We start from the raw sequence: 26401 nt of genomic DNA on the forward strand, positions 1-26401 counted from the left end.
ATATTTATGAATGAATTAGTCATCTTTGTTGTTCCTAAGCACATGCCTGAAATAACTTAAGCTGCATTTAGAAGTCGATGGAAAAATTTTGAGCCATTAAATATGTGTACGCTTTATTATCCGATTAGTCAACTAATCCTTCAGATAATCGTTGACTAATCGACTATCAAAATAATCGTTAGTTGCAGCCCTAGTTGAGATGAGTATAGCAGCATGAATGACATGGAAAGAAGACAACAAATGCCTGTTCATCAATAGACTGCATTGTTGACAGCTCCAGCCTTTAAATACAATAACACTGATTAGTTGGGTTGTGGTGGTTCAGTATGAATGACTTGGGTACCATAACCACACTTAAAAAAGGGTAATCCACAAAAAATACTACACCTAACATATACGCAATCTTTTTGTGAACTTTTCGATTTACCAACTTTTGGATTGGGTCAAATATGCAAGTTTGCAAACTATGTCTCTGTGTACGAACACTTAATTCATTTAGGATTTTTGTGGAGTCCTTATCGTTTGTGAGGGCACCACAAACTTTTTTGTTTTGTCTTGTTAATAAAGAAAAAGTTGATCATTCACCCCCTTGATATAAAGTATTGTGTTCAAAGTGTACAAATATGGACTTGTCGAGGCTAGAACCCATTATCCATACTTACATAGTTTTTTATGGAGAAATTTGCTTCACTATTCAAACTTTTTGATTCACGAACCCTGTTCAAGAACCAATTAAGTTCGTAAATCAAGGTTCCACTGTAGGCTCAAATAGGAGACATTGCTTACTTGATGAAAAAAGCTCCACACACCAAATAAGACGCCCTGCAATGCGTCTATTAACACAGGAAATAGGTAGCAGTACCTTACTAAGACATATGCTACAATAGATGTCTTTACCATGGCACAAACCAGCTAAAAAGCAGAGATGGCTCCAAGTAAAGGTGTCGTTTCAGGAAAAAAGTGGTGTGAAAACTGCACCTTGCGCTCAATAATTATTCTATATTCTCTACAATTGAGTACATCAATGCTCTCGGACAATATAAAAAGGAAATACGCTATTTTACAGAATTGTGCGACTATATCTTTGGGATTATTTCCATGTTAAATGTAACAAAGTATTTGTTTCACGTGGACTGCAATGAAAGCATGAAGTAACTTACTGCTGCAGAGTATTCTCTTTCTGTTGGTACATTTCCACCATTATTTCATTCTTCTGCTGCAGGATCTTTAACTGGTTTTCCACGTGGCTCTTCTCGCTTTTGAGGGTTGCAATGGCGTGTTCCAGTTCCTGGTGTTTTTCTGTGGCACAACGAGGACCAAATTATATAACAAACTGTCCTATAACACTTTGCCACGACATTCCTGTTCTCTATGATCCACACACCTTCCAGAGCGTTCCTGGATTTTTCCTCGTGAAGCAGTTTGGACATGAAGCGGTCTCTTTCCTCTTCAATGACTGTGAGTGTGGTTTGGACCTGGATACATGATCATGAGAACAACATGAAGATTACTGATCACTCAGAACTATGTTGAGTTATACTCCATTACCCTGGAAACATCCATCATCTGTTTGATCCTGTTCTTTACTGCAGTCTTCTTATCTGTACAAGATGCACAAATATATGGTCAAGAACTGTCCAAATCACTTGGCGTACTACATCCTTGGCTGCGCTTACCAGATGCTAGGTCGCCATTCACTAACATGTTGCTGTCACTTTTTTGCAACTCACAAGCATCGAGATCTGCCAGGAGTTCGGACAAAACCTGCCAGGAGATAATTTGTTGCAATGCTGTGTTGATTGTTGAAGCCTCACTACAAGCAAGTGTGTAAGAAAGTGCTGACCTCCACGTTGTGATCTTTGAGCACTACAGAGTCCTCCAGCTCTTTTTGGGCCTTTTGATAGACTTTAATCTGTTCGCTGAGTGTGGTGTGTTTGTCCTCCCAGTCTTTTATGGTAACTTTCAGCTGGAAAAAGAATAACAAAAAAACAATTATGAGCAAAAACACTCATGAGTGCAGACTTCCAACAGGGCTGAAACTTGGGGTGTCCAAAAAAACAAGTATCAGGTTATAACGGCTTGTGTCTAAAATACCTGATAAGCACTCCGATACAAGCAGTTCTGCAGCCAGTTAACGTCTAAATGTCCTCGAATGACACAAAGTTGGTCTTTTATTTTAGTCAAGTCATTTACAAAAGGTAAACATGATAGGCTACAGGCTACTAAGAGCTAACCGCTACACAACAGCTAAGCACATAGATACGCCCCTTATTTGAACAATATTACAGTCTAAAACAGCAATTTAAGTATTGAACAATTACCGTTACATATTACTTCCACATACAAGTCTCCAAGGCAGAAGTGTTTTAGAAAGTATCCAGTAACAAATGTGTCCTCATCCTTATTGTGGCCACTAGGTGTTGTCAAAAATAAATTACTACTCCACTTCAAAATGAAGGCAGCATAGGACCATTCCAAACAATTTAAAGGGTTTCCCCCAGATTGCCAAAATACCTGTGGTGGTAGGGGCGTGGTCAATATGACATCTTATCATTTGCATAATATGCAATGCTGTACATATTTTCTTTAAAAAGGCTTAAACATCTTTTTACACACATTTAAAAACAAATCTGTGGTATTTTTAATTTGTATTGTTCATTATTTCTTTGTAGTATAGAGTTTTGCTGTATTTTTCAATTGTATTTGACTCTTGAACATTTTTCAAGAGTCTAGAGACTTCTCCAATACTTGTGACTTTTTCATTGTTAAAAACAACTAGCAACAAATCCAGCATCTTTTTCTAGTGTTATTGGAGACTGTACTCGTGTTTATAGACTCTTTACTTGTGTCGCTTGGTGTCTGGGACAAACAGTGAGCGCTACAGCGATACTGACGTCACACTTTCTTCGCGCTGCTTCTCCAGCCTTTCTCTCTTTAATATTTGCACATTTTGTAAGTCGCTGTCCGTTGATCTATCCTGGCTATTTTTTTTAAATATGTCTACACCGCAGATATGCCACATCCAATCTAGAAAATCCCGTATGTTGCTTACGTCATCACAACATTTGGTTTTGGCAGTGCTGTTTTAGTGAGCAAAGTCTTTTTTCGGCGGCTACATTTTTGGTGCAACATTTAGCAACAGTGCAGAAATAATAGGTTATATCTATATATACATTCAAACTATAGCGACTTGCTGGTGTTTATGTTCATTCGTTATTGTTGAAAACATATTTAAAAGAGTCTCAGACTTTGACTTTTTCTCGACGTTCCAGTACGTTACTTTGATTTGGGGTTTTTTACACCAAAAAAAACTAATTTTTAAGGTGTGGTGACTTTTATTTTGCCGTGGCAAACATTTAAGGAAACCCTGAATTATATTAAATGAGTGTTTGTTTGTTTTTTTACCTTCTATTGTTCTCGGGAGTATTTTCACTTGATCAAGCCTTTTCTAACATTCCATCTTACAGAAAAAAAATACAAAAAATATTGGCCAATACACAAGTCCTAAAATTTCACTTCTTATACCATTGGTATGGTAAATTAAGTTACATTTTTTTATCAAGACATACCTGATATGGCTTACATGCCATCTTTTAAAAAAATCAATGAGTCTACAAGATCTAGCAAACTTAATTGCCAAAAGTATAATTTCCTCTTCATCCAACAGAACAAATTTAATTCAACATCAAATATCACAAATAGGAATGTAACGATATGAAATGTTCATATCATAGTTATTATTGTTGAATGTGCTCAAAAGTACTTATACATACACACACACACACACACACACACACATTAACATATTTTAGACCTTGTTATATTTTAAATAACTAAAATAAGTATACACAAAGTTAGAAAAGCCAGTATTTTGCTTGGTTTGTGTTTTTTATGCTTCACTGATAGTGTTTTAGTCTTAGTATTTTATCTGTTTTAATCAGAATCAGAATCAAAATTCAGAAATACTTTATTAATCCCCTAGGGCAGGGGTCGGCAACCTTTACCACTCAAAGAGCCATTTTGGCAAGTTTCACAAATTAAAGAAAGTAATGGGAGCCACAAAAAAATTTAAAATGAAAAACACCGCATACAAAGCTAAAATGCTTTGTGCTATGTTAACCAGGGGTCTCCGACACACGCACCGGCACGCACTTTAATGTGGAAATTTGATGTTAGTGCAGCCCGCGAGTTTTGAACGACTGGCGCTTGATAGCGTCATAGTTGCCAACCCTCTCATTTTTCCCGGGAGACTCCCGAATATCAGAGCGTGATGACACTGCATTTGGCACCCTCTACAATCTGCCCTAACAGTGTACCTGCTCGATCACACGTAGAATGCAATTTCAGCTTGCTCACGTAAGTGACAGCAAGGCGTACTAGCTCAGCAGCCACACATCTTACACTGACGGTACCAATACCCAGAATCCCATGCAGCCCTAACTCTTCCGCTCAACCAAAGCACGGAGAGGGGGGGGGGGTTGATGTGGGGGGGGGGGGGGGGGGGGGGGTTTGGTGGTAGCGGGGGTGTATAATGTAGACCGGAAGAGTTAGGGCTGCATGGGATTCTGGGTAATGGTTGTGTTGTGTTTATGTTGTGTTACGGTGGGATGTTCTCCAGAAATGTGTTTTTCATTCTTTTTTGGTGTGGGTTCACAGTGTGGCGCATATTTGTAACGTAACAATGTTAAAGTTGTTTGATACGGCTACCGTCGGTGTAAGCTGTGTGGCTGATGAGTAAGTATGCTTTGCCGTCTCCTGTGTGTGCAAGTAATAACATCATGCAACATGTGGCTGGACTGGCACGCTGTATGCTATAGAGGACAATTACTGCAGTGCAATTAGGGCACTCCCTTTATTTAGTAATTAGAGTGTAAATAGGATTATTTTTTCCCTGGGAGTAATCTATGAGAGACACTGAGATCCATAAGTCTCCTGGGAAAATCAGGGGGGTCGGCATGTATGTAGCTGAGCCGCATCAGAGTGGTCAAGGAGCCGCATGCGGCTCCGGAGCCGCGGGTTGCCGACCCCTGCCCTAGGGGAAATTAAAATTTAATGGCTAAGTTTTTAGTATTTTAAATATTGGTTTGGACTGTAGCAATTTAAGATTTAAAGCGCGTAACAAATTTCTCAGTTGGTAGAGCGACCACGCCAGCAACTTAAGGTTTCTTGGTTCGATTCCAGCTTCTGCCATCCTAGTCACTGCCGTTGTGTCCTTGGGCAAGACACATTACTTTGTTCCCAGAGCCACCCACAGTGGTTTAAATGTAGCTTAAATGTAGATAACGGGTTTCACTATGTAAAGCACTATGTAAAGCAAATAGAACTAGATGTTTCAATCCCTTGGTAAGTAGGAACAATCCTGACAGTAGCAGTCGGTGTGGAGTGGTGAAAGGGAGGGTAAGTATGTCATTGGGGTCTTCGGGTGGGCACCCTGCTTCATCGACGTTTCGTTGATTGAAGCCCACGACGTCTCCAGAGGGCTCAACGGTGTACCTAGCGTCCCAGGTACACCCCCCTCCATGCCAGACCCTCCGTTTCCCACTCCTTGCTGTTAGACTTTGGCCATTTCACCAACGGCTTACGTCCTTGCATGTTTTCATTTTTGCGGTGTACTGGGTGTGGTCTTGGACTGGTGGTTCTGCCTGAAGCTTCCCCCTCATCCTGCAGGGTGCTGATGCTCTGCGGACTGTGGGTTTCTTCCTGCCGCTGAGTTTCATCCGACTGATTTAACCTTCTTCTTAACAGAAGCCGGTCAATGCGGGGCCCTGGGTTAGGGGTTTTCAGGCATTTCTTCCGTCCTTGGTGAACTTTAAGACCATGGGTTGATGTTACTTCAGCCCAACCACACACACACGTCTGAAGAACATGTCCAACTGCTGGTTTCTCAAGAGTGTTACCACTACCTTCATTCATTGTCGTGTCCATTCCAAGGGTCGTTACCGGGAGATCAGCCTGTGAGTCTTCTTGCGCCCCTGCTCTCGCAGACTCTAGGGGTATTGTTCTTCTTGAACTTTCTGTAGCCAGATAAGGTGGCTCTTGTGCCCTAGCCCTAATAGGGTGACGGAGCCTGCTGCTGTGGGTAGCTAGCCCATAACAGCCCCGTTGGGGTCTATTTCCTCCTGTCAGCTGTCTCTCCAAGCTGTAAATGTAAATAACTAATAATTTTTATTTGTGGCGGGCGTTTTGGCATCCAACTCTGTTCAGTGGTTCTTGAACGCACGTAAAAACACCTGCGTCTCATATTCCTCCGGGTATAGAACGATCACAGCTTATAGATTCAATGTACACAATTAAATATATTAGTTACTCAGACACTGTGTTTATATAAGTTTAGATTGGGGTATGTGTTTTTTTAATGGAGAAATACCTTAATGTCTCTTGTTTTCATGTTAGCATTTAAGTTAGCAAGCTGGCGCCAGTCATTGAGTTCATCAAAGTGCAGTTATCCATCACGGTTTATCAATCATTTTAGTTCAAATCGGTAACACTAACCGTCAGGAGTTTCATCATTATTACTGTTTATCGTTACATCCATAATCAAAACATTTAATTTGGTGAGATCTCATTTCCATTGCACAGCTCTAGCACATCCGTTTTGGGCTTCCATTTCAAAATAGCCTCACAGGAAACAGAAAACGATAAAGCTTTGAACAAATCAGTCAGAACAAGATGCTAACACATTTCTCTAAGAGGCGAATGGGTAACAGGAGAGTAACGTGCAGTGAAAATGTGACGTAACTCATGATAAACCAAAATGGACTAAAAAATTACCTAACTCCCAAAACAACTGTAAAATGGGTTTAAAGCAACACAGTCTTACATTTTTATTTTCTTCTTTCAGGGCTGCATGCTCCCTCTCAAGGCATTTGTGCTGAGCATTCCGTGCATCTTCCCGGATCTTGGCCTCATCCAAGAGAACAGCAGTCTGTGGCAAATGTGTTCCATGTGTGAGATGCGTTGAAATTGAATCTCACAGGATTGCGCAATCAAAAGACGGTGTAACTATTTGTACCTTAGCTAAGGCTTCCTGGACTTTCTTCCTGCTCAGCTGTAGCTTCTCATTTGACTTCTCCAATTTTTGTATCTATTTAAAGACACCAGTGTGCATGGTGAGACAGACGACACGTTGATATTACAACACTGGTAATCATAATTTACTAACCCGGTCTCCAATTTGTATTGACTTTTGCTTTTCTTCTTCGAGTAGTTTTTCGTACGTCTTCTTTTCCTCCGCTATGTGCTCATTTAGTTTTTCTGCCTCCAAAACCTGGCTCTATGTAAAGTACATGAAAGCAAATGTAGTTAACAGTAAGATACATTTATTGCCAATATGTAACAGAAGATCTTAAGAGTGTTACCTCCAACTGCCGCATCTTTTTCACTGCACAGGTAACGGTCTCTGCAGACTCTTTTTTACTTTCTTTCAGTTGTTCAGTCTACGAAAAGAAATATGCAGACAGAAAAACTGTAAACAAAAGAAAGCATTTCATTGATGCATGTGCACGTTTGACTGCAAGCTAACCTGTTTCTGGAGTTCAGACACTCTGGTCAGAGCATCATTCTTCTCATTTTTGAGTGCTTGGATTTGATCAGTCATTTTTTTATCATCCACTAAATTGAAATATATCAGTTAGCCAACAGAATGACTACTTAAAAAGATGATTTATTAGTGGGGAATATATAACTTACCAAGATATTTCCTCTTCTTTACCTGCAAAGTTTAAGGAGAGCAAATAGGAATATTAATCAATACAATTTAATTAGGAACCTAAAAATGCTAAAAATTAGGGATGATGAGGGATGGGTACCAAATTCGGTACTTTTATAGGCACCGACCAAATTGCATTGGGGTATCGATTCAGGTAAAATCAAATGGTTCCATATTGCGATACCTTTGTTGCATGTGACATCACGTCCAGATGCAGACTAAATACCGGGCTCACGTAAACAATCACTCAAGCAGCACTCAGGGCGGACTCAGCCAAATTCCCTCAAAGTAATGTTGCCAGTTTCAATATCAACAAAGCAAGTATGCTTGGTAGAAAATGCTCAAATGTAAATTAAGGCTGAACTCTTTCAAAATGAGATAGTTTGATGCTAATTGGATTAGCCATAGACAGGCTACTATTAGCATTAGCGATTTTATTTGGCGATTTCAACACTTCCAAATTTGGTAATGAAAACTAAGATGAATGTAACCATCAAACCGCTGGTGTGTAATACGCACAAAACTTACATTATAAACACTTTGTAGGGCTTCACATAACATTCAGCTTGCTAGAAAAAGATACTTCCTAGTTAAACATACCATAGACAGCCTATACAGTTTCTTGGAAGTGCAACTCCATTGCAAATGGTACAGGAAAACAAGATAACTGGACAGCACAGTTATCATAATCAGCTCTTTTTTAAATGTTACTTTAAAAAATTAAATGCTATCATCAAACAATTAACATTTAATAACACACACAAAAGTACCAAACATTGGTACCGTTGAGTACCGGTATCGATTCCCAAGTACCGGGAATTAGTACTGAATCGGTTCAAATGTGAACATTACCTATCTGTAGCGATGACTACATTTCCTTGATTTGCTGTGTTAAAAATTATTGTGTAACCCAGCTTTCGAGTTTTTCGGTATACAAGCTGTCTCTCGGCTTAGTGTTACGCTTTTACGTTCTTTTTTCCAAGATGGCGCCGCTGTAGTGGCTGCTGTTGGCAGGAGCTATGTGCTCTTGTGTCATCCTTTTGTGTTTCCCTCTTGTTTTCATGTGTTGTTATTACACACACACACACACACACACACACACACACACACACACACACACACACACACACACACACACACACACACACACACACACACACACACACACACACACACACACACACACACACACACACACACACACACACACACACACACACACACACACACACACACACACATATATATATATATATATTTTTTCCTTTTGGTTTGGGACTGTGTGACAAGGGGTGGCACTTTCGTGACTTCTGCTGTGCTTTTTTGTGAACTTCTGGATCTGCCTCCCGGGAGCCTTTTGGCCAAGGAGACCAGCTGCTGGGTCTGTGCCACACCAGAGTCCGTTTGGAGAGACTGGAGGAGATGCAGATGAAGAGACAGGGCTGCGGAGCTAGCACTGAGCGCCGGGACGGACAGGCTTCACAGTGTCTTGGCTGAAAGAGCAGATATCGGACACCTCGGTCTTCTTGGACGTATCCTCGCTCATCCATGCGGACTGGACACTGGCCGAGAGTGGAGTCGGCTCTCTTGGTTGCTTTGTTGGGTCTGCTCCTGTCTCTGGCCATGCTCCCTCCACCCCAGCAGACGATGGCGTGGAACACCGCAGAGGCCACCACAGTGTATATTTGTCTTTTACTTTTTATTCATAGCTGTATGTAGAAGTGGCTGATTGCATCAGCTCTGCTTTTTTAATGTCTTTAATGTCCTTTGATGTTTCCCTTTTACACACATGTAAGAGGGATGTGAACTATGGCTATGAGTTGTTTTTTCCTTTGGCCTTAGTCTGGACGCCCTCTCTAGGGGCCCAGGCTTAGACCGAAAAATACGTATAAATGTTGAAATACCTACATTTAATGTAAAATCCCTGTAATGTACTGTAGTGTCTACATGTTTTAACATAAATGTCATGTGGCTATATTTCATGTGTTTGCTAAATCAATGCTAAGAACTTACTCAAGTTAATCAAACGAGTCATCTTAGGCTTAGGAGCCTTGTACAAAAATGAAATAAAGTTGACTAAAATAAGCCAATACACATTTTGAGTGGTTAAATATGCATATCAGATTTAGTGTTGGAAAAAAATCTAATTAGAAATTAAAGCATATTAGAGGGAGTTACAAAAAGCAAATGCCGACATCCTTGGATAACAAACAAACAATTGAGACGGAATCGGCAGCACCTCTGCTGGTTAGTAGCCAAGCCATTTTACCACAACTATTTTCAGGTGTGATTAAACAACATTTTATCCCGTGTGTAAACTGTACTGAAATATCACATATATATAACTTACCGCCAGCACGGTTTTCCAGAAGTAGATGGTGAACGTCATGACTCCCACCGCCGCAGTGATGATGACAGCCTGCCAAGGGCAGCCATAGAAGGTTTCCCCAGGCTTCCACTCATCTGGCAACAGTGAAATCATCTGAGGACGAAAACACAACAGTGTCATTAAGGGAGTTCATTAGGAAAAAAGGGGGGGAAAGGCCTGGGGATTATTGCTAAATACGTGCCAGGGAAACTCACGTTGAAGCTTTGAAGGGGCCTTATTATGCAAAACCAACATTTCTTACCTATTGGTACCTGTTGTGTATTTGGGATCTGCATAAGTCCCCAAAATTTGATATCAAATCATGGAGGCATGGCGGACATATTTATAAAATAATCTTGCCTTCCTTCATACATTCCCCTAAATGATCTGTTTGGAATTTGCAAAACCTGTGACCTTTTTCGCACGAATGACGTCATTGTAGTCCGACGCTCTCGTCAAAAAGCTATCCTCTTCTTGTGGTGCAGACTGGCTTGTAAATGCACATGCATCCTACGCTGTAGCAATTTCTAATACAAAGTAGCGTATAGTTGAAACTTATGTCTGTCAGTATGGAAGTAGGGCTGGGCGATATATCAAATATATTCGCTATATTGCGGGTTTGTCTCTGTGTGATGTAGATAATGACTTTCGTGAGTATTCGAGTATACGTTCTCACGCCGTTGCTTTTAGCTGCGGGCATTACACTACAGGCTTTTCTCACTCTTTCTTGTCTCTCCTTCTCACAGTGTTAAAACAAGCGCACCTTCTTACATACGTCGCACACTGTCGCGCATGCAACGTCATACACCCTCGCGGAGCAGAGAGGTAGCGGATGGGTAACGTTAGCTGTGGCAGGTGATAATATGAGAGAGAGAAGGTGCGAATCAGGTAACAAATGGAGGAAGAAGAATTAAGTCCCAAGAAAAACAGCACAGGGTCCATCGTCTGGCGGTGGTTTGGCTTCAAGCAAGAAGATGTTCAACAGACAACCGTAATATGTAAAGTATGCGGACGAAGAGTTGCTACAAAAAGTAGCAGCACTACTAATTTGTAGCATCATTTGAAAAGTCACCCGCTAGAGAATAAGGAGTGCTTGAAACTACGCATGTCAACATCTCCGGCCGGTGACACACCCAACAAAATGCCGAAGCAACCAGCATTGACCCATTTGAGCCTGGCGTCTTCCATTTCCAGAGCAACAAAAAATAGTCAAAAACCGAAGGAGATAACGTACGCAGTAACCTACCACATAACGAAGGACATACACAATTTGATTTCTTATTATGCAGCTAATTTTTATTTTACAGTTTTTGAAATATTTTGTGTGACATCATGCACTAAAGTGCACTTTATTTGTTTTAAAATATCGTAGTGGCGTTCTGAACAAAAAGTGCACTTTAATTTGGTGTTTTGTCTTAGGGACATCATGCACAAAAGTGCACTAATAGCTTGTTTTAAAATGTCTCTGACAATCTTGCACTTTCTGTTTTGAAATTACATGAATGTTTGTGCCACTGCTTAATAACTGTTTAATAAATACAGTTTTGGTAAATTGACTTGGTTGTGATTTCCCTCTCAATCAATCAATCAAAGTTTATTTATATAGCCCTAACTCACGAGTGTCTCAAAGGGCTGCACAAGCCACGTCACCTCAGTTCTCAGATCTCTGCATGAAAGTTTAAAATGAGCATATATTAATGCAGTATGAACAAGACTGTTTTAATGTAGACACATAAAATCATCATACTGGTGTGATTATATGCATCAAGTGTTAATTCAAGGCTAATGCAAAATATAGAGATTCATATCGTGTATCGTGACATGGCCTAAAAATATTGAGATATTAATAAAAGGCCATATCGCCCAGCCCTATATGACAGCACTAAAAACTACAACAAAAATGGCAGAGAGAAGATGCTGAGGGACGTAACTAAAACCACCCACAAAATTATGCATCCTGAAGAAACAGGAAAGCGGCTTGAAAACAGTCTGTGAAACATAATCTATGCAACATTTTGACCAAAGAACCAGCATAACTTGTTATGCAGACCGCCAGAAGTTGTTTTAAACGTAGAAAAAAAATTCATAATATGACCCCTTTAAAGTGAATGCGTGACTGTCATCGTGTGTGTTTTATTTGCAAAACACCACGACAGTTGCAAAACTATTGCGTGACTGTCATCGTGTGTGTTTTATTTGCAAAACACCACGACAGTTGCAAAACTATTTGTGTCGACATTGATGACATTAGGTTTCCGGTACAAATCATCGAATAGTTTATGAAGTATACAAAGCGGCATAATAATGCACTGATTTTACAATCTTTTGCTTTGATATGAGGCCATCAGGACAGCAACAAATAATGCAACATCTCAAATCAAAAACGTATTTTGTAATAACTACTGTACCGGTAGTTGCACTATCTTTCAAGTTAGCTATTACTTTCAAGTAGGGCTGGGCTATATATCGAGTTTGTAAGATATATTTTTAAACAAGATATGAATTAAGAAAACATTGTAATATCAATATAATTTATTTCACGTTAAAATGACCAAACATCGCCCATTTGTTGTGTTCCTTGTTCTCCCCTGCTCCTCACTCCCTCTCATGGGCTACTAAACCCCTCCCCTTCCAAGACGTGCTTACACTTATAAGAACATCCATGATTGGTTCGTTGTTTACTATGATGAGTCACGATTGGTTGAGATTAATGCAAAACATTAGGGACAGGCCAATCAGAAGCAAGATAGGGCGGGTCATGGAACCAGGAAGGGAAATGAAATCACAACAGACATCCCAAATGACGACGAGAGAGGTGTAGAAGAGAAGAGGGAATATTCAAGCGGGCGAATTATCCATCCATTTCCTACCGCTTGTCCCTTTTGGGGTTAGCGGGGGGTGCTGGAGCCTATCTCAGCTGCATTCGGGCGGAAGGCGGGGTACACCCTGGACAAGTCGCCACCTCATCGCAGGGTCAACACAGATAGACCGACAACATTCACACTCACATTCATACACTAGGGCCAATTTAGTGTTGCCAATCAACCTATCCCCAGGTGCATGTTTTTGGCGGGGAGAACATGCAAACTCCACACAGAAAGATCCTAATGGAAGATGGCAAAGGGATTCTCTTCCTTAGATTTTTCTTTTAGTGATGTAGACGACGTCCGGTAAACCCACAATGTGTCTACTGGGCCACATTTGGACAAATGTATGCGTCTGGATAAAACATTAATATGAGTTGTTTACCATGTAAGCCCAAATCAAAACTGTTCTCCAGTAGCCAAGCCGGGCATATTTCGCAGGAAGTGAAAAAGATCATAGATAGATCATTTTATTTATGTTATGTAATTCTGTGCTACTTAAACCGTTTCTTTTCTGTGCTGTTAATACCCATCTCGACTAACTGGGTTAATAAAAGTGTTTACAGTACAGTTGTCATTCACTTCAATTTATAAATTAATATCTTTTTAGGTATACTTTCATTGAAAAATATATCGATATATATCGAATCTCGAGTTTAAGTAAAAATATGTCGAGATATATTTTTAGTTTAGTTTTAGTTTATTATTATTCTTCGGTCAATGGTCAACAAAATAAACAAACAGTTGTACATTCATAGATTGAAAAAGAAAATGTTGCAGACCAAAAGGGTTTAGGCTAAAGTTGAACACTTATTGCGCCTAACCCTATAAACAATGTCAAGCACAAGATGAACTTCTGAAAATTATGAAATGTCCTTTGTACAACATATTATAAATACACATTATGCACAACATAAACACAATTCAATTATATACACAGTAAAGGCATGTGAAATATCTTTGTACACGTGTTAAACCTTTGCACCTATTATATACTATATACAAACAATTATACTTCCATTATTATTTATATCTCACATTTAGTTTGTAATTAACATTGATCATAGTATAAACTACAGTGTTGATTCAAGAGTGATATATTTTTCCAAGACATTGGTCTTAAAGTGTTTTTTAAATGTGTGAATGGAACTGGAACATTTTAAAGAATCATCCAAGCTGTTCCACAGTTGAACCCCCCTGACAGAAACACATCTACTTTTTAAGCTCTTTCTTATGTTTGCTTTCTGAAAGACAGCTGAACCTCTGAGGTCATAGGGACTCGCCCTAGGTTTGAACCTGTCCTGTAGACACCCAGGCAGCATGTGGTTATGAGCTTTGTACGTCACAATAGCAGTGTTGAGATCAACAAAATCGTGCGGTTTTAAGGTTTTTAATTTAATAAACAGAGCATTGGTATGGTCATGATAATCCGCATAATTTACAATTCTAATCGCTTTCTTTTGAAGTAAGACTATAGAGTTGATGTTTGATTTGTAATTGTTACCCTAGATTTCAACACAATAATTAAGATATGGGAGTACAAAATAATTATACAACATGTTAAGAGCCTTTTGATTTATAGAGTTTTTGATTTTATGTAACATACCAATAATTTTTGCCATCTTTGTCTGAAGTATATTTATGTACAGTTTCCAATTTAATTTATAAATAAATGATAAATGGGTTATACTTGTATAGCGCTTTTCTACCTTCAAGGTACTCAAAGCGCTTTAACAGTATTTCCACATTCACCCATTCACACACACATTCACACACTGATGGCGGGAGCTGCCATGCAAGGCGCTAACCAGCAGCCATCAGGAGCAAGGGTGAAGTGTCTTGCCCAAGGACACAACGGACGTGACTAGGATGGTAGAAGGTGGGGATTGAACCCCAGTAACCAGCAACCCTCCGATTGCTGGCTCGGCCACTCTACCAACTTTGCCACGCCGTCCCTTTATCATCTATATAGATTCCCAAAAAATTTGTTGAATACACCCTTTCTATCTCCATATCATCAATTCTTATATGACACTGTATGTTATTTTTCCTATTTCCAAAAATTATATATTTTGTTTCATTTAGGTTGATTGATAGTTTATTGGCATCAAACCATTGCTTTTTAACATTTGTCCTAAAAATACAAGATGAAAGTGGGGCATTGTCAGTAGATACATAAAAGTTAAGGTTCTCTGTGTGCCATGTCAATGAATGAAATATTAGTGGAAGCATTAGCCATATGCTTCCAATAGTAACACGTCATCACAACATCCTACTACCAATACTCACATGTTGGAGATGCTTTAGGAGAATCATGTAGAAATGATTGAGTTCCATGACAGGCCGTGTTAGCATGTGGCTCTAAGCTTACAACAATAATAACCCAACTAAATATGCTAACCTGTTAGCGCGTTGGCTAAAACAAATAGACTCTACAAAACAAACCAGCGGTCAAGGCCAATGAGCGAGCTATAAATGAAGCACACCTTTATATATTTATATAAACACCGACAGGCTAGCTAGCCCTCCGATATCTAACTGACGAGCGTACAAGAGGCGACATTGGTACAAATATAGCTAAATGTTGCCGCGGAACTTGCACGGATGAGTGTCGAGATGATTATCCCTGCCAGCGTTTATGCTAATAGGTGCCAGCTAAGCACCGCTCCGGTGTACTTCAGCCTTTCGTCTCCAGTCAACAGCACAGGGGGGAGGCGGGTCGTGAGACGTTCAGGACAACTCGTAACTTTCAGCGAGATTCGATACAGCGTTGCCAAACGTATGATAATTATTGGACTTGTTCGACGACACCATGGATCAAAGATATATCCGAGTTATTGTGCAGAAATATGGGGAAATAACTACAAATGTGCGCTTCATTCAAAAAGATCAATTAGACTGATACATAATGTTGGATATAGAGAACATACAAACCCTTTATTTATTGAGTCAAAAATATTGAAGTTCGATGATTTGGTAAAATTGCAAACAGCTAAAATTATGTACAAAGCAAACTATAACCTGCTACCAAATAATGTACAACAGTTATTCTCTACTAAAGAGGAGAAATATAACCTTAGAGGAAAATCTAATTTAAAACATTTGTATGCACGTACCACACTTACAACCTTTCGCACAGTGGTTCTTAACCTGGGTTTGATCGAACCCTAGGGGTTCGGTCAGTCGGCCTCAGGGGTTCGGCGGAGGTCAAAACACACCCGACTCATCGTGTAAATACAAACTTCTCCCTATCGGCGTATTACGGATACGGCAACAGCAGAAGTCACACTGATTTGCAGGTGTGTAGTTTGTTGTGAGTTTATGCACTGTGTTGGTTTTGTTGTTTGAACAAGATGATGTTCATGCACGGTTAATTTTGTGCACCAGTAAAAAAACATGGTAACACTTTAGTATGGGGAACATATTCACCATTAATTAGTTGCGTATTAACATGCAAATTAGTAACATATTGGCTCTTAACTAGTCATTATTATGTACTTATTAATGCCTTATTCGGCATGGCCTTATTATAACCCTAACCCTCTAACCCTGACCCTAACCAAATAACTCTAAATTAAGTCATTATTACTTAGAATATGTTCCCCTAGTGTCCAAATAACTCTAAATTAAGTCTTTGTTACTTAGAATATGTTCCCCATACTAAAGTGTTACAAAAAACATATAGCTTTGTCTTGAATTTGAAAAAAAAAAAACATTTTATTTTTCACTAAAGGGTTTGGTGAATGCACATTTGAAACTGGTGGGGTTCGGTACCTCCAACAAGGTTAAGAACCACTGCTTTAGCATGTCTGTATGTGGAATTAAATTATGGAATGGATTAAGTAAAGAAGTTAAACAATGTACTGATATGATCCAGTTTAAGAGGCTGTTCAAATGAATAGTGCTTACAAAGTACAAAGAAGAAGAATTATGTGAAACACTTTCAACCTTATTGAAAATAAGAAATTCTTCATCTCAGTACGTTTATCATGACTGACTTAATTATCTATTACAAAAACTGCTGTATTAATCATTCACGGATGTCATTGTGCTACAAAAATAAGTCAGTAAATGAACGTATATATTTGTAAACACTCTGAAGTGGGAAAGGGGTAGGATTATATAAGCTTTGCTTCTTCCTACTCCTTTTCGGACATGATGTAAAGTGAAATGATATGAAATTGTGTGATGTACTATGCTGTAAGCATGTTCATGTTCAAAATAAACTAAAGAAAGAAAGAAAGAAAGAAAGATATTGAAATTCAAATGATTTGGTAGATTTGCAAAAAGCTAAAATTATGCACAAAGCAAATAATACCCAGCTATCCAAGAATGCACAAGTATTCTCAACATAGGAGAAATATGACCTTAGAGCAAAATCGAATTTATAGCAATTGTTTGCACGTACAACACTTAAAACCTTTATTATATCAGTATGTGGGATTAAATTATGGAATGAACTAAGCAAAATAAAACAATGCACTAATATTATCCAGTTTAAGACAAACTATAAGTGTTTACAAAGTACAAAGAAGACGAATTATGATTCACATCATGAATTTATTGAAAAAAATATTATCCATCTTATTAAGTGAATCACAACAGACTAACTTATCATCAAGATAATTGTTGTATTTACAATTAATTGATGTAAATTGAGAACAGGAAGTGAACATGTGTGTCAGTAATTGCTATGAAGTGAAAAAAGGGGAGGTTTAGATAAGCGTTGCTTCTTCCTAATCCTTTTTGGACATGTTGTAAATAAAAATGAAAGTATGTGAAATATGTGATGTATCATATTGATACCGTATACATGTTTGAAATAAATTTCAACCAACCAACCAAAAATAAAAAATCCCATATTGTACGATAATCAGACCCCTTCAATACATGCAGTTTAGCAAAAAATAATTAAAAACACGTGATGTTGTGCATTGTCTCACGTGCCTCTTTACAGCCACGTGAGGGCGCTGTTCTGTCAGTGGCAGTGTTTATTTTCAAACAAGGCTGTCAGTTTATTTAACAGGGTCATATGATTTTTTTTCTACATTTAAAACACTTCCTTGTGGTCTACATAATATGTAATTGTGGTTCTTTGGTGAAAATGTTGCATAGATTATGTTTTACACACCGTATTCAAGCTGCTTTCTAACCATCTTGTCAGGATGCGCCGTTTACGTGCCTCCATTTCGACTTTGTCTTCTCCCCGTCATCTTTGTTGTAGTTTTTAGCACTTAAATATGGAGTCTACTGAAAAATTAAGTTTGAACTCTATGCCACTTTGTATTAGAAATGGCAACAGCGGAGGATGCATGTACGAGCCAGTCTGCCCCACAACAAGAGGATAGTGAAAAAGAAGGCGCTTATTGGCAACAATGACAGACTCACACAAAGCTCTTTGGGCAAATCTCTACCATATAAGGATAATGCGCTAACGTCATACTTGGGAGTAAGGTCACAAATGGGGCAAATTCCAAACAGCTCATTTGGAAGAAGTATAAAAGAAGGCAACATTGTTTTATAAACATCTTTGCCATGCCTCCATGGTTTGATTTTACATTTTTGAGACTTATGCAGATCCTAAATAGACAAAAACAGGTACTAAAAGGTAAGAAAAGTCGGTTTTGCATATTAGGTCCACTTTAAAAGGTAAAACCGCATTATAAACTATACCAGTCATGGCTGCCGTCAAATCGGGTAAATACAGCAATTTCCCTCAAAATAGTATAATTTTAAGCTTCTGGTAAATAAATAATGATAAATGGGTTATACTTGTATAGCGCTTTTCTACCTTCAAGGTACTCAAAGCGCTTTGACAGTATTTCCACATTCACCCATTCACACACACATTCACACACTGATGGCGGGAGCAGATAATTTGTAATTTTTCATCTGGCAACACTGATTGGTGCCCACAGGAAATAAGTACAGTATACATATTGAAGTGGACGTGCATGATTTGGAACTCTGTTCTAACCTAAAAAAGACAAACATAATGTAATGTATTATTGTGTTCTTATAAATTATAAATTAATTCAAATGATGCAGTAGCTAACCAGAAGATTACGAGATTAGCATTTCAGTGAGTCTCTAGTGTTATTTTTAAAAAGTGAAATGCAACACATTGATGAAAGAAATGTTGAGACTTCAGCTCCTTTACTTACAATAAGTGTCCACTCGGGAACTTTAGCCTTGACCGATGCAGCAACGGAATGCATTAAGGCAAATCCATACCAGAATATTCCCCCTTCTTCCTCATGTAATTTGGGTGATGGATCCACGGAGTCCGAAGATCCTACGTAAACAAATTGAAGAATATATATCCATTTGTACATCAGAAAGTCCACTCCCCTGTATAACAAATAACCACTAATGAATAAACGGAAACCAGAAAGGAAACACTTATATCTGGTTTAAAGTAAAGAGTAGACTTTTTAAAGTTCTTGTAGTCTCACGGTTAGATACATTGGAGTATATCATCTGCCTCAGTGATTTCATATTTGCAGAACATATGTCAGAATTTTAAATGTAAATTGGCCAAAAAGCAACCTCTGTCAAAATGTTTAGCATTTTGTAAAAACAAGTTGAAGGATACTTCCACAGAGCATCTAAATCTAACACTGATTTTATATTGTGTTTTGGAATGAATGACAAAATCCAGAGATTGGGTAGGATACATTGTGGTCGTCTATGACAGTGTTTCTCAAATGGGGGTATGCGTACCCCTGGGGGTAGTTGAAGGTATGCCAAAGGGTATGTGAGATTTTTTTTAAATGTCTGTCAAAAAGAACTGTGAAAAGAAATGCAACAATGCAATATTCAGTGTTGACAGCTAGATTTTTTGTGGACATGTTCCATAAATATTGCTGTTAAAGATTTATTTTTTTGTGAAGAAATGTTTAGAATTAAGTTCATGAATACAGATGTATCTCTATTACAATCCCCAAAGAGGGCACTTTAAGTTGATGATTACTTCTATGTGTAGAAATCTTTATTTATAATTGAATCACTTGTTTATTTTTCAACAAGTTTTTAGTTATTTTTATATCTTTTTTTCCAAATAGTTAAAGAAAGACCACAACAAATGAGCAATATTTTGCACTGTTATACAATTTTATAAATCAGAAACTGATGACATAGTGCTGTATTTTACTTTTTTATCTCTTTTTTTCAACCAAAAATGCTTTGCTCTGATTAGGGGGTACTTGAATTAAAAAAATGTTCACAGAGGGTATATCACAGAAAAAAGGTTGAGAACCACTGGTCTATGACATAACAATTCTAGTTTTACAACCAATACTCGTTTGAACAAAAATATTGTTTTTTGACTACCAACCTGAGGGTGAGCTCTCCACTTCACCGAGGCCAACGTCTAAGGGATTTTCCAGTGTGGCTTGAGGAAAGTTCTGCATCTCGTCCGACACGCTGAAACTTGGCAGGTTTTCTTTGTTTTTGTTGAAATGTCCGCCATCCTCCCCCATGGTAATATCCGCTGACACATGCGCTTCATCCGCAATGGTCTGTTCTTCTTTTTGGATTTCTGTCGCCTGTTCCGGAAGCTCTGTGAGGCTGTGGTCACTCTCTACCTCTGAGATGTTAGGTGTGTCCACTTCAGCCATGGCAGGCCAATCTTCAGGTTGAGCTGCGATGACTGAAAAACACAACGACGAAAAATCCTAATTGTGGTAAGTACAGTATTACCCAGAATACAAGACGGTATTTTCTCGCGAGAACAATAACTTTAGATAAAGATTGTCAGCAAGAAGCACTGGTGTATACAAGTAGTCAGGAAATAAGAGGCAATTTACCATTTGAAAGTGTTGCGTTTAGGGACTGGTAAGTTGAAAGAAAAGTTTTATAGTAATCACTACACCACTGAGACTTTGTTTACTGCCGAATCCAGTTTTGGCTGACAAGCACAACATAGAGAGAACTTTGAGAAGATAAAAAGTTGGTTCTCTTTACACCCAAAAACTTGCCAAAACAAAACCAAAACCATTGCCTAGAAACCGAAGTACAGACCGTACCATGGTTGTACCGGTGCACCCTTACACACCACCGACTTGGAGTGACACAGCGAAACCGGTTTTGAACAGTGAATAAAAGATTGAGGAGTTCTGATGATTTTGAGTAGGAGCATCTCAATACAATATTGATATTGGTCTGTTATCAACAAAAAAACATATCAGCTAGCATCTAAAATTTCAGATACAAGCGCTTCGATACAAGCAGTCCTGTAGCGCGCTAACTAAATATACATTTAAGGCAGGGGTGTCAAAACTACGGCCCTCGGGCCAAGTGCGGCCTGTCAGCGTCTTCAATTTGGCCCGCAATCCGGCACGAGTTCAATAAACCATGGCGGGGAGCGGTGTATTCATACCATATACAAAAAGCCTGAGGTCTGATAGCTGCCATTTAGTCGCCATCTGGTGGCCAACAAAAATACCTCAACCATTAATTATACTTGTGACAACGACAGAACAAAATGTACTTATATGGCCCAATCTAAACAACCTTACCTAGTCATGGTCCAGAAAAAAATTCAACCACCACAAGTCAACAAACATGGTCTCACACAACACAACCTGCTCATTGAACGTTTTGGATATTATAGAAAAAAGTCAAAATTTCAACATAAAAAAAAGTCTAAATTACACCCATTTAAATCCATTACAAGGGATGATGGGAAACATTCTAAACATTCTCTCCACACTTATCCATGTTTGACACATTTTAGCTGCTTGATATTTCTGAGTGAACGTTGACATACTCTTAAAAACTAATTCTAATTATTAATTATATATCCATTATATTATTACAATAATGTGTACTCATATACACACATTTTCTCACACACATATATTGTTACTTTACAAATGTTTTAAGTCCAATGCGGCCTCCCAGTCAAAAAGTTAGGACACCCCTGATCTAAGGCTACGTTCACACCGCAAGGACAGATGTTTAATTAAAATTTGTTTTGTCAAATCCAATCTTTTTAGTTGCCTTTCATTTTACAAAAAAAAAAAAAGATTTCTATTGTGAAATCTTATTTGTTTACTTAAGTAAACAAATATGGCTTCCCCTGTAGTCAGCCTCAGTACTGGCGCATTTCAAGAATTTTGTGCAATGTAACTCAAAATTTTCTGAACGGAATTATTGCGTGTAAAAGATTAAGAAGGAAGAGTACAAGTATTTTGACTTTGGCAGTTTTACGGGATATTTTGCTTTGATTTCTGCTTAAAGAGCGTGTCTGTGGGCGAGCAGTCGGAGACAGGAGTGGTAACACTTTCACATGAGTTTCTAGAACATAATATTTTTACCTGTTTTCTGCTCCGTTGTCAACTATCTATTTTGTAACGGTCTATTTTGGTGAATAATTATGACGTTTTGATGACGTTCTGGTCAGATGAACCATGCGACCGAAGCGTTCACATTGAGGACGCATGGCCTACATATCCGATTTATATTCAAATTCGAAAGAGGCCTGGGTCGGATATGAAAAATTAAAAATTGCACAGTTCCAACGGACATGAAAAAATCTGAAACAGGTCGCATAAGGGCAAAAAATTAAAATTGACCAGCAGCGTGAATAAGGCCTAGATGTCCTCCAATAGGCACACACGGCCGGGTCTTATCTTGGCTTTTAGTCAAGACATTTACAAAAAGGTAAACTCAGTAGGGTAAAGGCTACTAAGGGTAGCTCAAAACAGTTCATTAGGTCTTCTTGTTCATCTACTTTTAAATGTTTCTTCTAGTCAGACAATATTTTTGGTACAATGAATGGAATTTTTAACTGCACCAAATTGAAAAGTATATAGGCTACTAGGAGCTAGCAGCTACACAACAGCTAAGCACACAATAGCACAAAAGCAAGACATAAGGAATGAGTGTACTTAACATATTTGTCGAAAAAAACAATGATCAAATATAGTTGCATATTCTTTACACTTATAAAGTCCCCAAGGAAAATTAAGCATCCAGTAACATATATGTCCGCATCATTGAATTCAACTTACTGCGTCATGAGCCCAACCTAATGAATTATTGTGGCCACGGAGTGTTGTCAAAAAAAAGAAAAAACAATTACCACTCCACTTTAACTTAAAGACAGCATACATCTATTCCAGACAGCAAACCCCTCATTTGAAGATGTATGGTGATAAATGAAGCAACAACAACAACTGCAGAGCAGCTAAGAAGTACGATACTGCTGGGTGAGATATTTTGGACTTTTGCGAACGTTTATAAATTTTATTGCAAATTTAGACAAACGAGCCTCAACGTTTCAATCACGTTTTTATGATTGTTTTTTCTACTCGTCTGTTTTTCTCCACAACATAGGACTTGAAAAAACATGAATCGTCTTATAATTGGGTCAATGTGGTAAGACAAAACATGACACAAGATTGGAATAAAAAACAGACTTACCTAGGTCATTATTTGACGCTTTCTCTGTTGCCAAAGGTGCGCTATCGCTCGCTGCAGAATACTTCTGTTGCAGGTGGAAGGCAAGCTCCTGGAAGTCATCCAGTATTTCCGTTTCCTCATCTAGCATGCCCATTCGCTGCTCGGTGTCATATTTCTCATGGCGGCTATCCAGCATCTTCTCAATTTCATCCAAGATGGTATTCTCTGAGTTCTCCAAGATGTTCTCTAGCTCCTCTTCGATCTCTTGCACTGTGCCTGTGTGTGCGAGACGGGTAGCTTGCAACTCGACGTCCAGGTCCGAGAACATGGCCTCCACTTTGTAGAGATTCTTGAGACCTAGAAGCTTCTGGAAACGCACCATCTTCTCTATGGTGTAGTGCCCTTGCAGCAGAGTCAGCCTCAGTATGCGGTCACTGTACTGTGGCTCTGGAACTGGGGGTGGACTTGTCACTGTAGAGGGTTTCTTAGTCTGTGCGTCATACGACTTTGACAAATAAAGTGCATTTTCATCCTCAAGTAGTTCTTCTATTTCCTCAGATTTCTCTTTGTGCACGCCAAGGGGTCCCTCGTCTGTAGGTGGCTCATCCTGTTGATGATTATTGCTTTCAGAATCAAGTAGGATGTCATTTCCTGTGGTTTTAGGCTTAGGTGTACGGTGCAAATCTAAGGATTCCATCTCCTTTGACTCATCACTGATCGTTTGTGGAACAACTTCTGGAATTTCTTCACGTATTTCTGTTTCATTTTCATGTAAGCTGTCCATTTGCTCCGTTGCAATGCCGCTGTCATGTGTATCTTCTTTGATAACCTGCGCTTCGTCCTCCTTTACAGCTTCACTGTGTTCATCCATCGCTCGGTTAGACAAGTGACCGTGTGGTTCTTTTCGCGATACAAAACTATCTTCTTCTCGTTGTACTGGCTCATCAGTGGAGTTTGGTGTTTCACTTCGAAGATCCTTATGTTTGAAGTCTGTGGCCTCAGAACCATCAGCCTGCTCAAACAAGAGTTTCTCAACAAACTGTTTTGGTGAAGCTAGATTTTCTGTTACTTTGCTTTCTTCAGGGAGTCTAAATGCAGCGTCTGTTGAATCACTATGCATCAAACCTTGGCTATCATGTATTTTGTGTTCTTCAGGTTGTGCAAGAGTGCTACCGATCAAATCTAGGTTACCTGCTGCTTCGTTTACTTCAGCTTGTACAACTGTAGAATCTGGTGAATCTCTACTGATCCAATCTACGTTATCTGCTACTTCGTTTTCTTCAGCATATAATAATGCAGAATCTAGCGTATCTCTACTGATCCAGTCGAGGTTATCTGATGCTTCGTTTTCTTCAGCGTGTACAAATGCAGAATCTGGCGAATCTCTACCGATCCAATCTATGTTATCCAGTGTTTCGTCTTCTTCAGCCAACGCTGAATCGGTAAGGACTGTATCCGTGTCCTCTGCTGCAGTGTCTCCTGGTGCTTTCAAGAACTCCTCATCGGTTTCTGAGTCTGGCTCTTCATCATCCTCTTCTTCTGAACTTGTTTCCCCCTCAGTCTTCACTCCACCAGTCACAGCTGAAAACAGGTCATCAAATAGCGTTGATGCGACCTTCGCTTCCTTGGTTTTTGGTTCATCGGTATGTGTTGTCACCGGCTTGGTCGAACTGTCCGCTTCCTCTTCTTCAGAAAAAGATAAAGTTGATCTTATCTCGTCCATATCATGCTTTTCATTTGAAAGATCCTCAAACATTTCCCCCTGTTCATATGTAGTGACTTTCGTGGTGGATTCGTCATCTGTGACGATGGCATCAAAGGTCGAGTCAAAGGAAGTTTTCAAATCTAAAATTTCCTCTCCTTGAGAAGTCATGGTTGTTTGGCTTTCTGACACAAGATCATCTTTGCGCAGAGAGTCCTCCTCATGGTGTTTGTGGACATCTTTGGCTTCATGCTTCTCTAACTCAATATCTTCAAGAAAAGAGGCTACGGTTGTTCTCTGCTCATTCTGTTGGTCCCCTGCCACTCCGCTAGTGTTATCAGGTACAGCTGTTGTGTCAGGCACTTCTTCTTGAGTGGAGGGAGATTTGTTTGCACCATCAAGTTGAGGCAAAGAGGCACTTTGATCATGTGGGACCATGCCAATATCCGCAGTGACTACATTGCTGTCAATCACCCGCTCTTCCTTCTCCTCTGGTGGGTCCTCTGGCACTTGGGTTGGGTCAGAATCATCTATAACTTCACGGTCACTGTCCTTAGATGAGGAACCCAACAGAGAGTCTATCTCGTAGTTGTCAAAGCGGTCAAATCCTGTGTCAAAACAGACAAAATCTGTCTCCTGTAAAGTAGAGAGAAGACAAGTAATTTCCAGCATCACCGCTTTTCAAGTAAACTATGTGCAAATAATGCAGTATATCCCAACCACTGTGCTGCAGCAAATTACTATGCTGTAAGAGATCAAGTGTGCAGTGGGAAATCATGCAAATGTCAAAAATTGGTCCGAAAATGTAAATGTATTTAGTAGGGCTGTGAATCTTTGGGAACCACACGATTCGATTCAATTCTTGGGGAAAATTATTTGATACAAAATCTATACTTTTTTAATAACATTGGATACCAGTTCAAAGATTAACTACATTACTCCATAAAATAGGTAAACAGCTCTGATTAATTTTCTATATTACTTAAAATAAATTTTTGATAGTTTAAGAATTGTTACAAATAAGAATCGCGGTTAATTTGAAAATTTATTTTTATTGACACCCTTAGTATTTAGTTGTCTAATTTGCAAAATTGGCCCTGCAATGGGAGACACAACGGAGCAACAAACATGAATCAAAATCGTGGCCTTATACTCAACTTAGCTGGCCTTTTACTTAACTTCATAGTTTAGTGTTTTTGCGGCCCGCGTAACCATGGCGGTTAATAGTTAAATATGTTATGACAATCTTGAATGCAACTTGAAAGAACACGGCGCTAACACAAAAATTACCACCGGCTAGCTTATTTTACTATTAGTAGTTTAACAGAACACATTTGATTGACAATTGTCTA

The 26401-nt window shown here is 39.0% G+C and overlaps 1 protein-coding gene across 2 annotated transcripts in view; it reads right to left on the bottom strand.

Moving 5' to 3' along the window:
* The window catches only part of mia3 (MIA SH3 domain ER export factor 3), a 46370-nt gene that overhangs the window by 10318 nt on the left and 9651 nt on the right, over positions 1-26401 (bottom strand). For both annotated transcript variants that reach the window (XM_062034683.1, XM_062034684.1), the window contains exons 4-18: positions 23369-25685; positions 20277-20591; positions 19105-19235; positions 10059-10190; positions 7690-7711; positions 7523-7611; positions 7359-7436; positions 7163-7273; positions 7013-7084; positions 6821-6925; positions 1844-1966; positions 1677-1764; positions 1549-1601; positions 1385-1475; positions 1161-1299 (exon numbers count right to left, since the gene is read on the bottom strand). In XM_062034683.1, coding sequence (XP_061890667.1) covers positions 1161-1299; positions 1385-1475; positions 1549-1601; positions 1677-1764; positions 1844-1966; positions 6821-6925; positions 7013-7084; positions 7163-7273; positions 7359-7436; positions 7523-7611; positions 7690-7711; positions 10059-10190; positions 19105-19235; positions 20277-20591; positions 23369-25685 — 3866 coding nt within the window. The remainder of the gene's footprint in view (positions 1-1160; positions 1300-1384; positions 1476-1548; positions 1602-1676; positions 1765-1843; positions 1967-6820; positions 6926-7012; positions 7085-7162; positions 7274-7358; positions 7437-7522; positions 7612-7689; positions 7712-10058; positions 10191-19104; positions 19236-20276; positions 20592-23368; positions 25686-26401) is intronic.

The sequence above is a fragment of the Entelurus aequoreus genome, linkage group LG23 (genome assembly GCF_033978785.1).
Source record: "Entelurus aequoreus isolate RoL-2023_Sb linkage group LG23, RoL_Eaeq_v1.1, whole genome shotgun sequence".
NCBI classification, from domain to species: Eukaryota; Metazoa; Chordata; class Actinopteri; order Syngnathiformes; family Syngnathidae; genus Entelurus; species Entelurus aequoreus.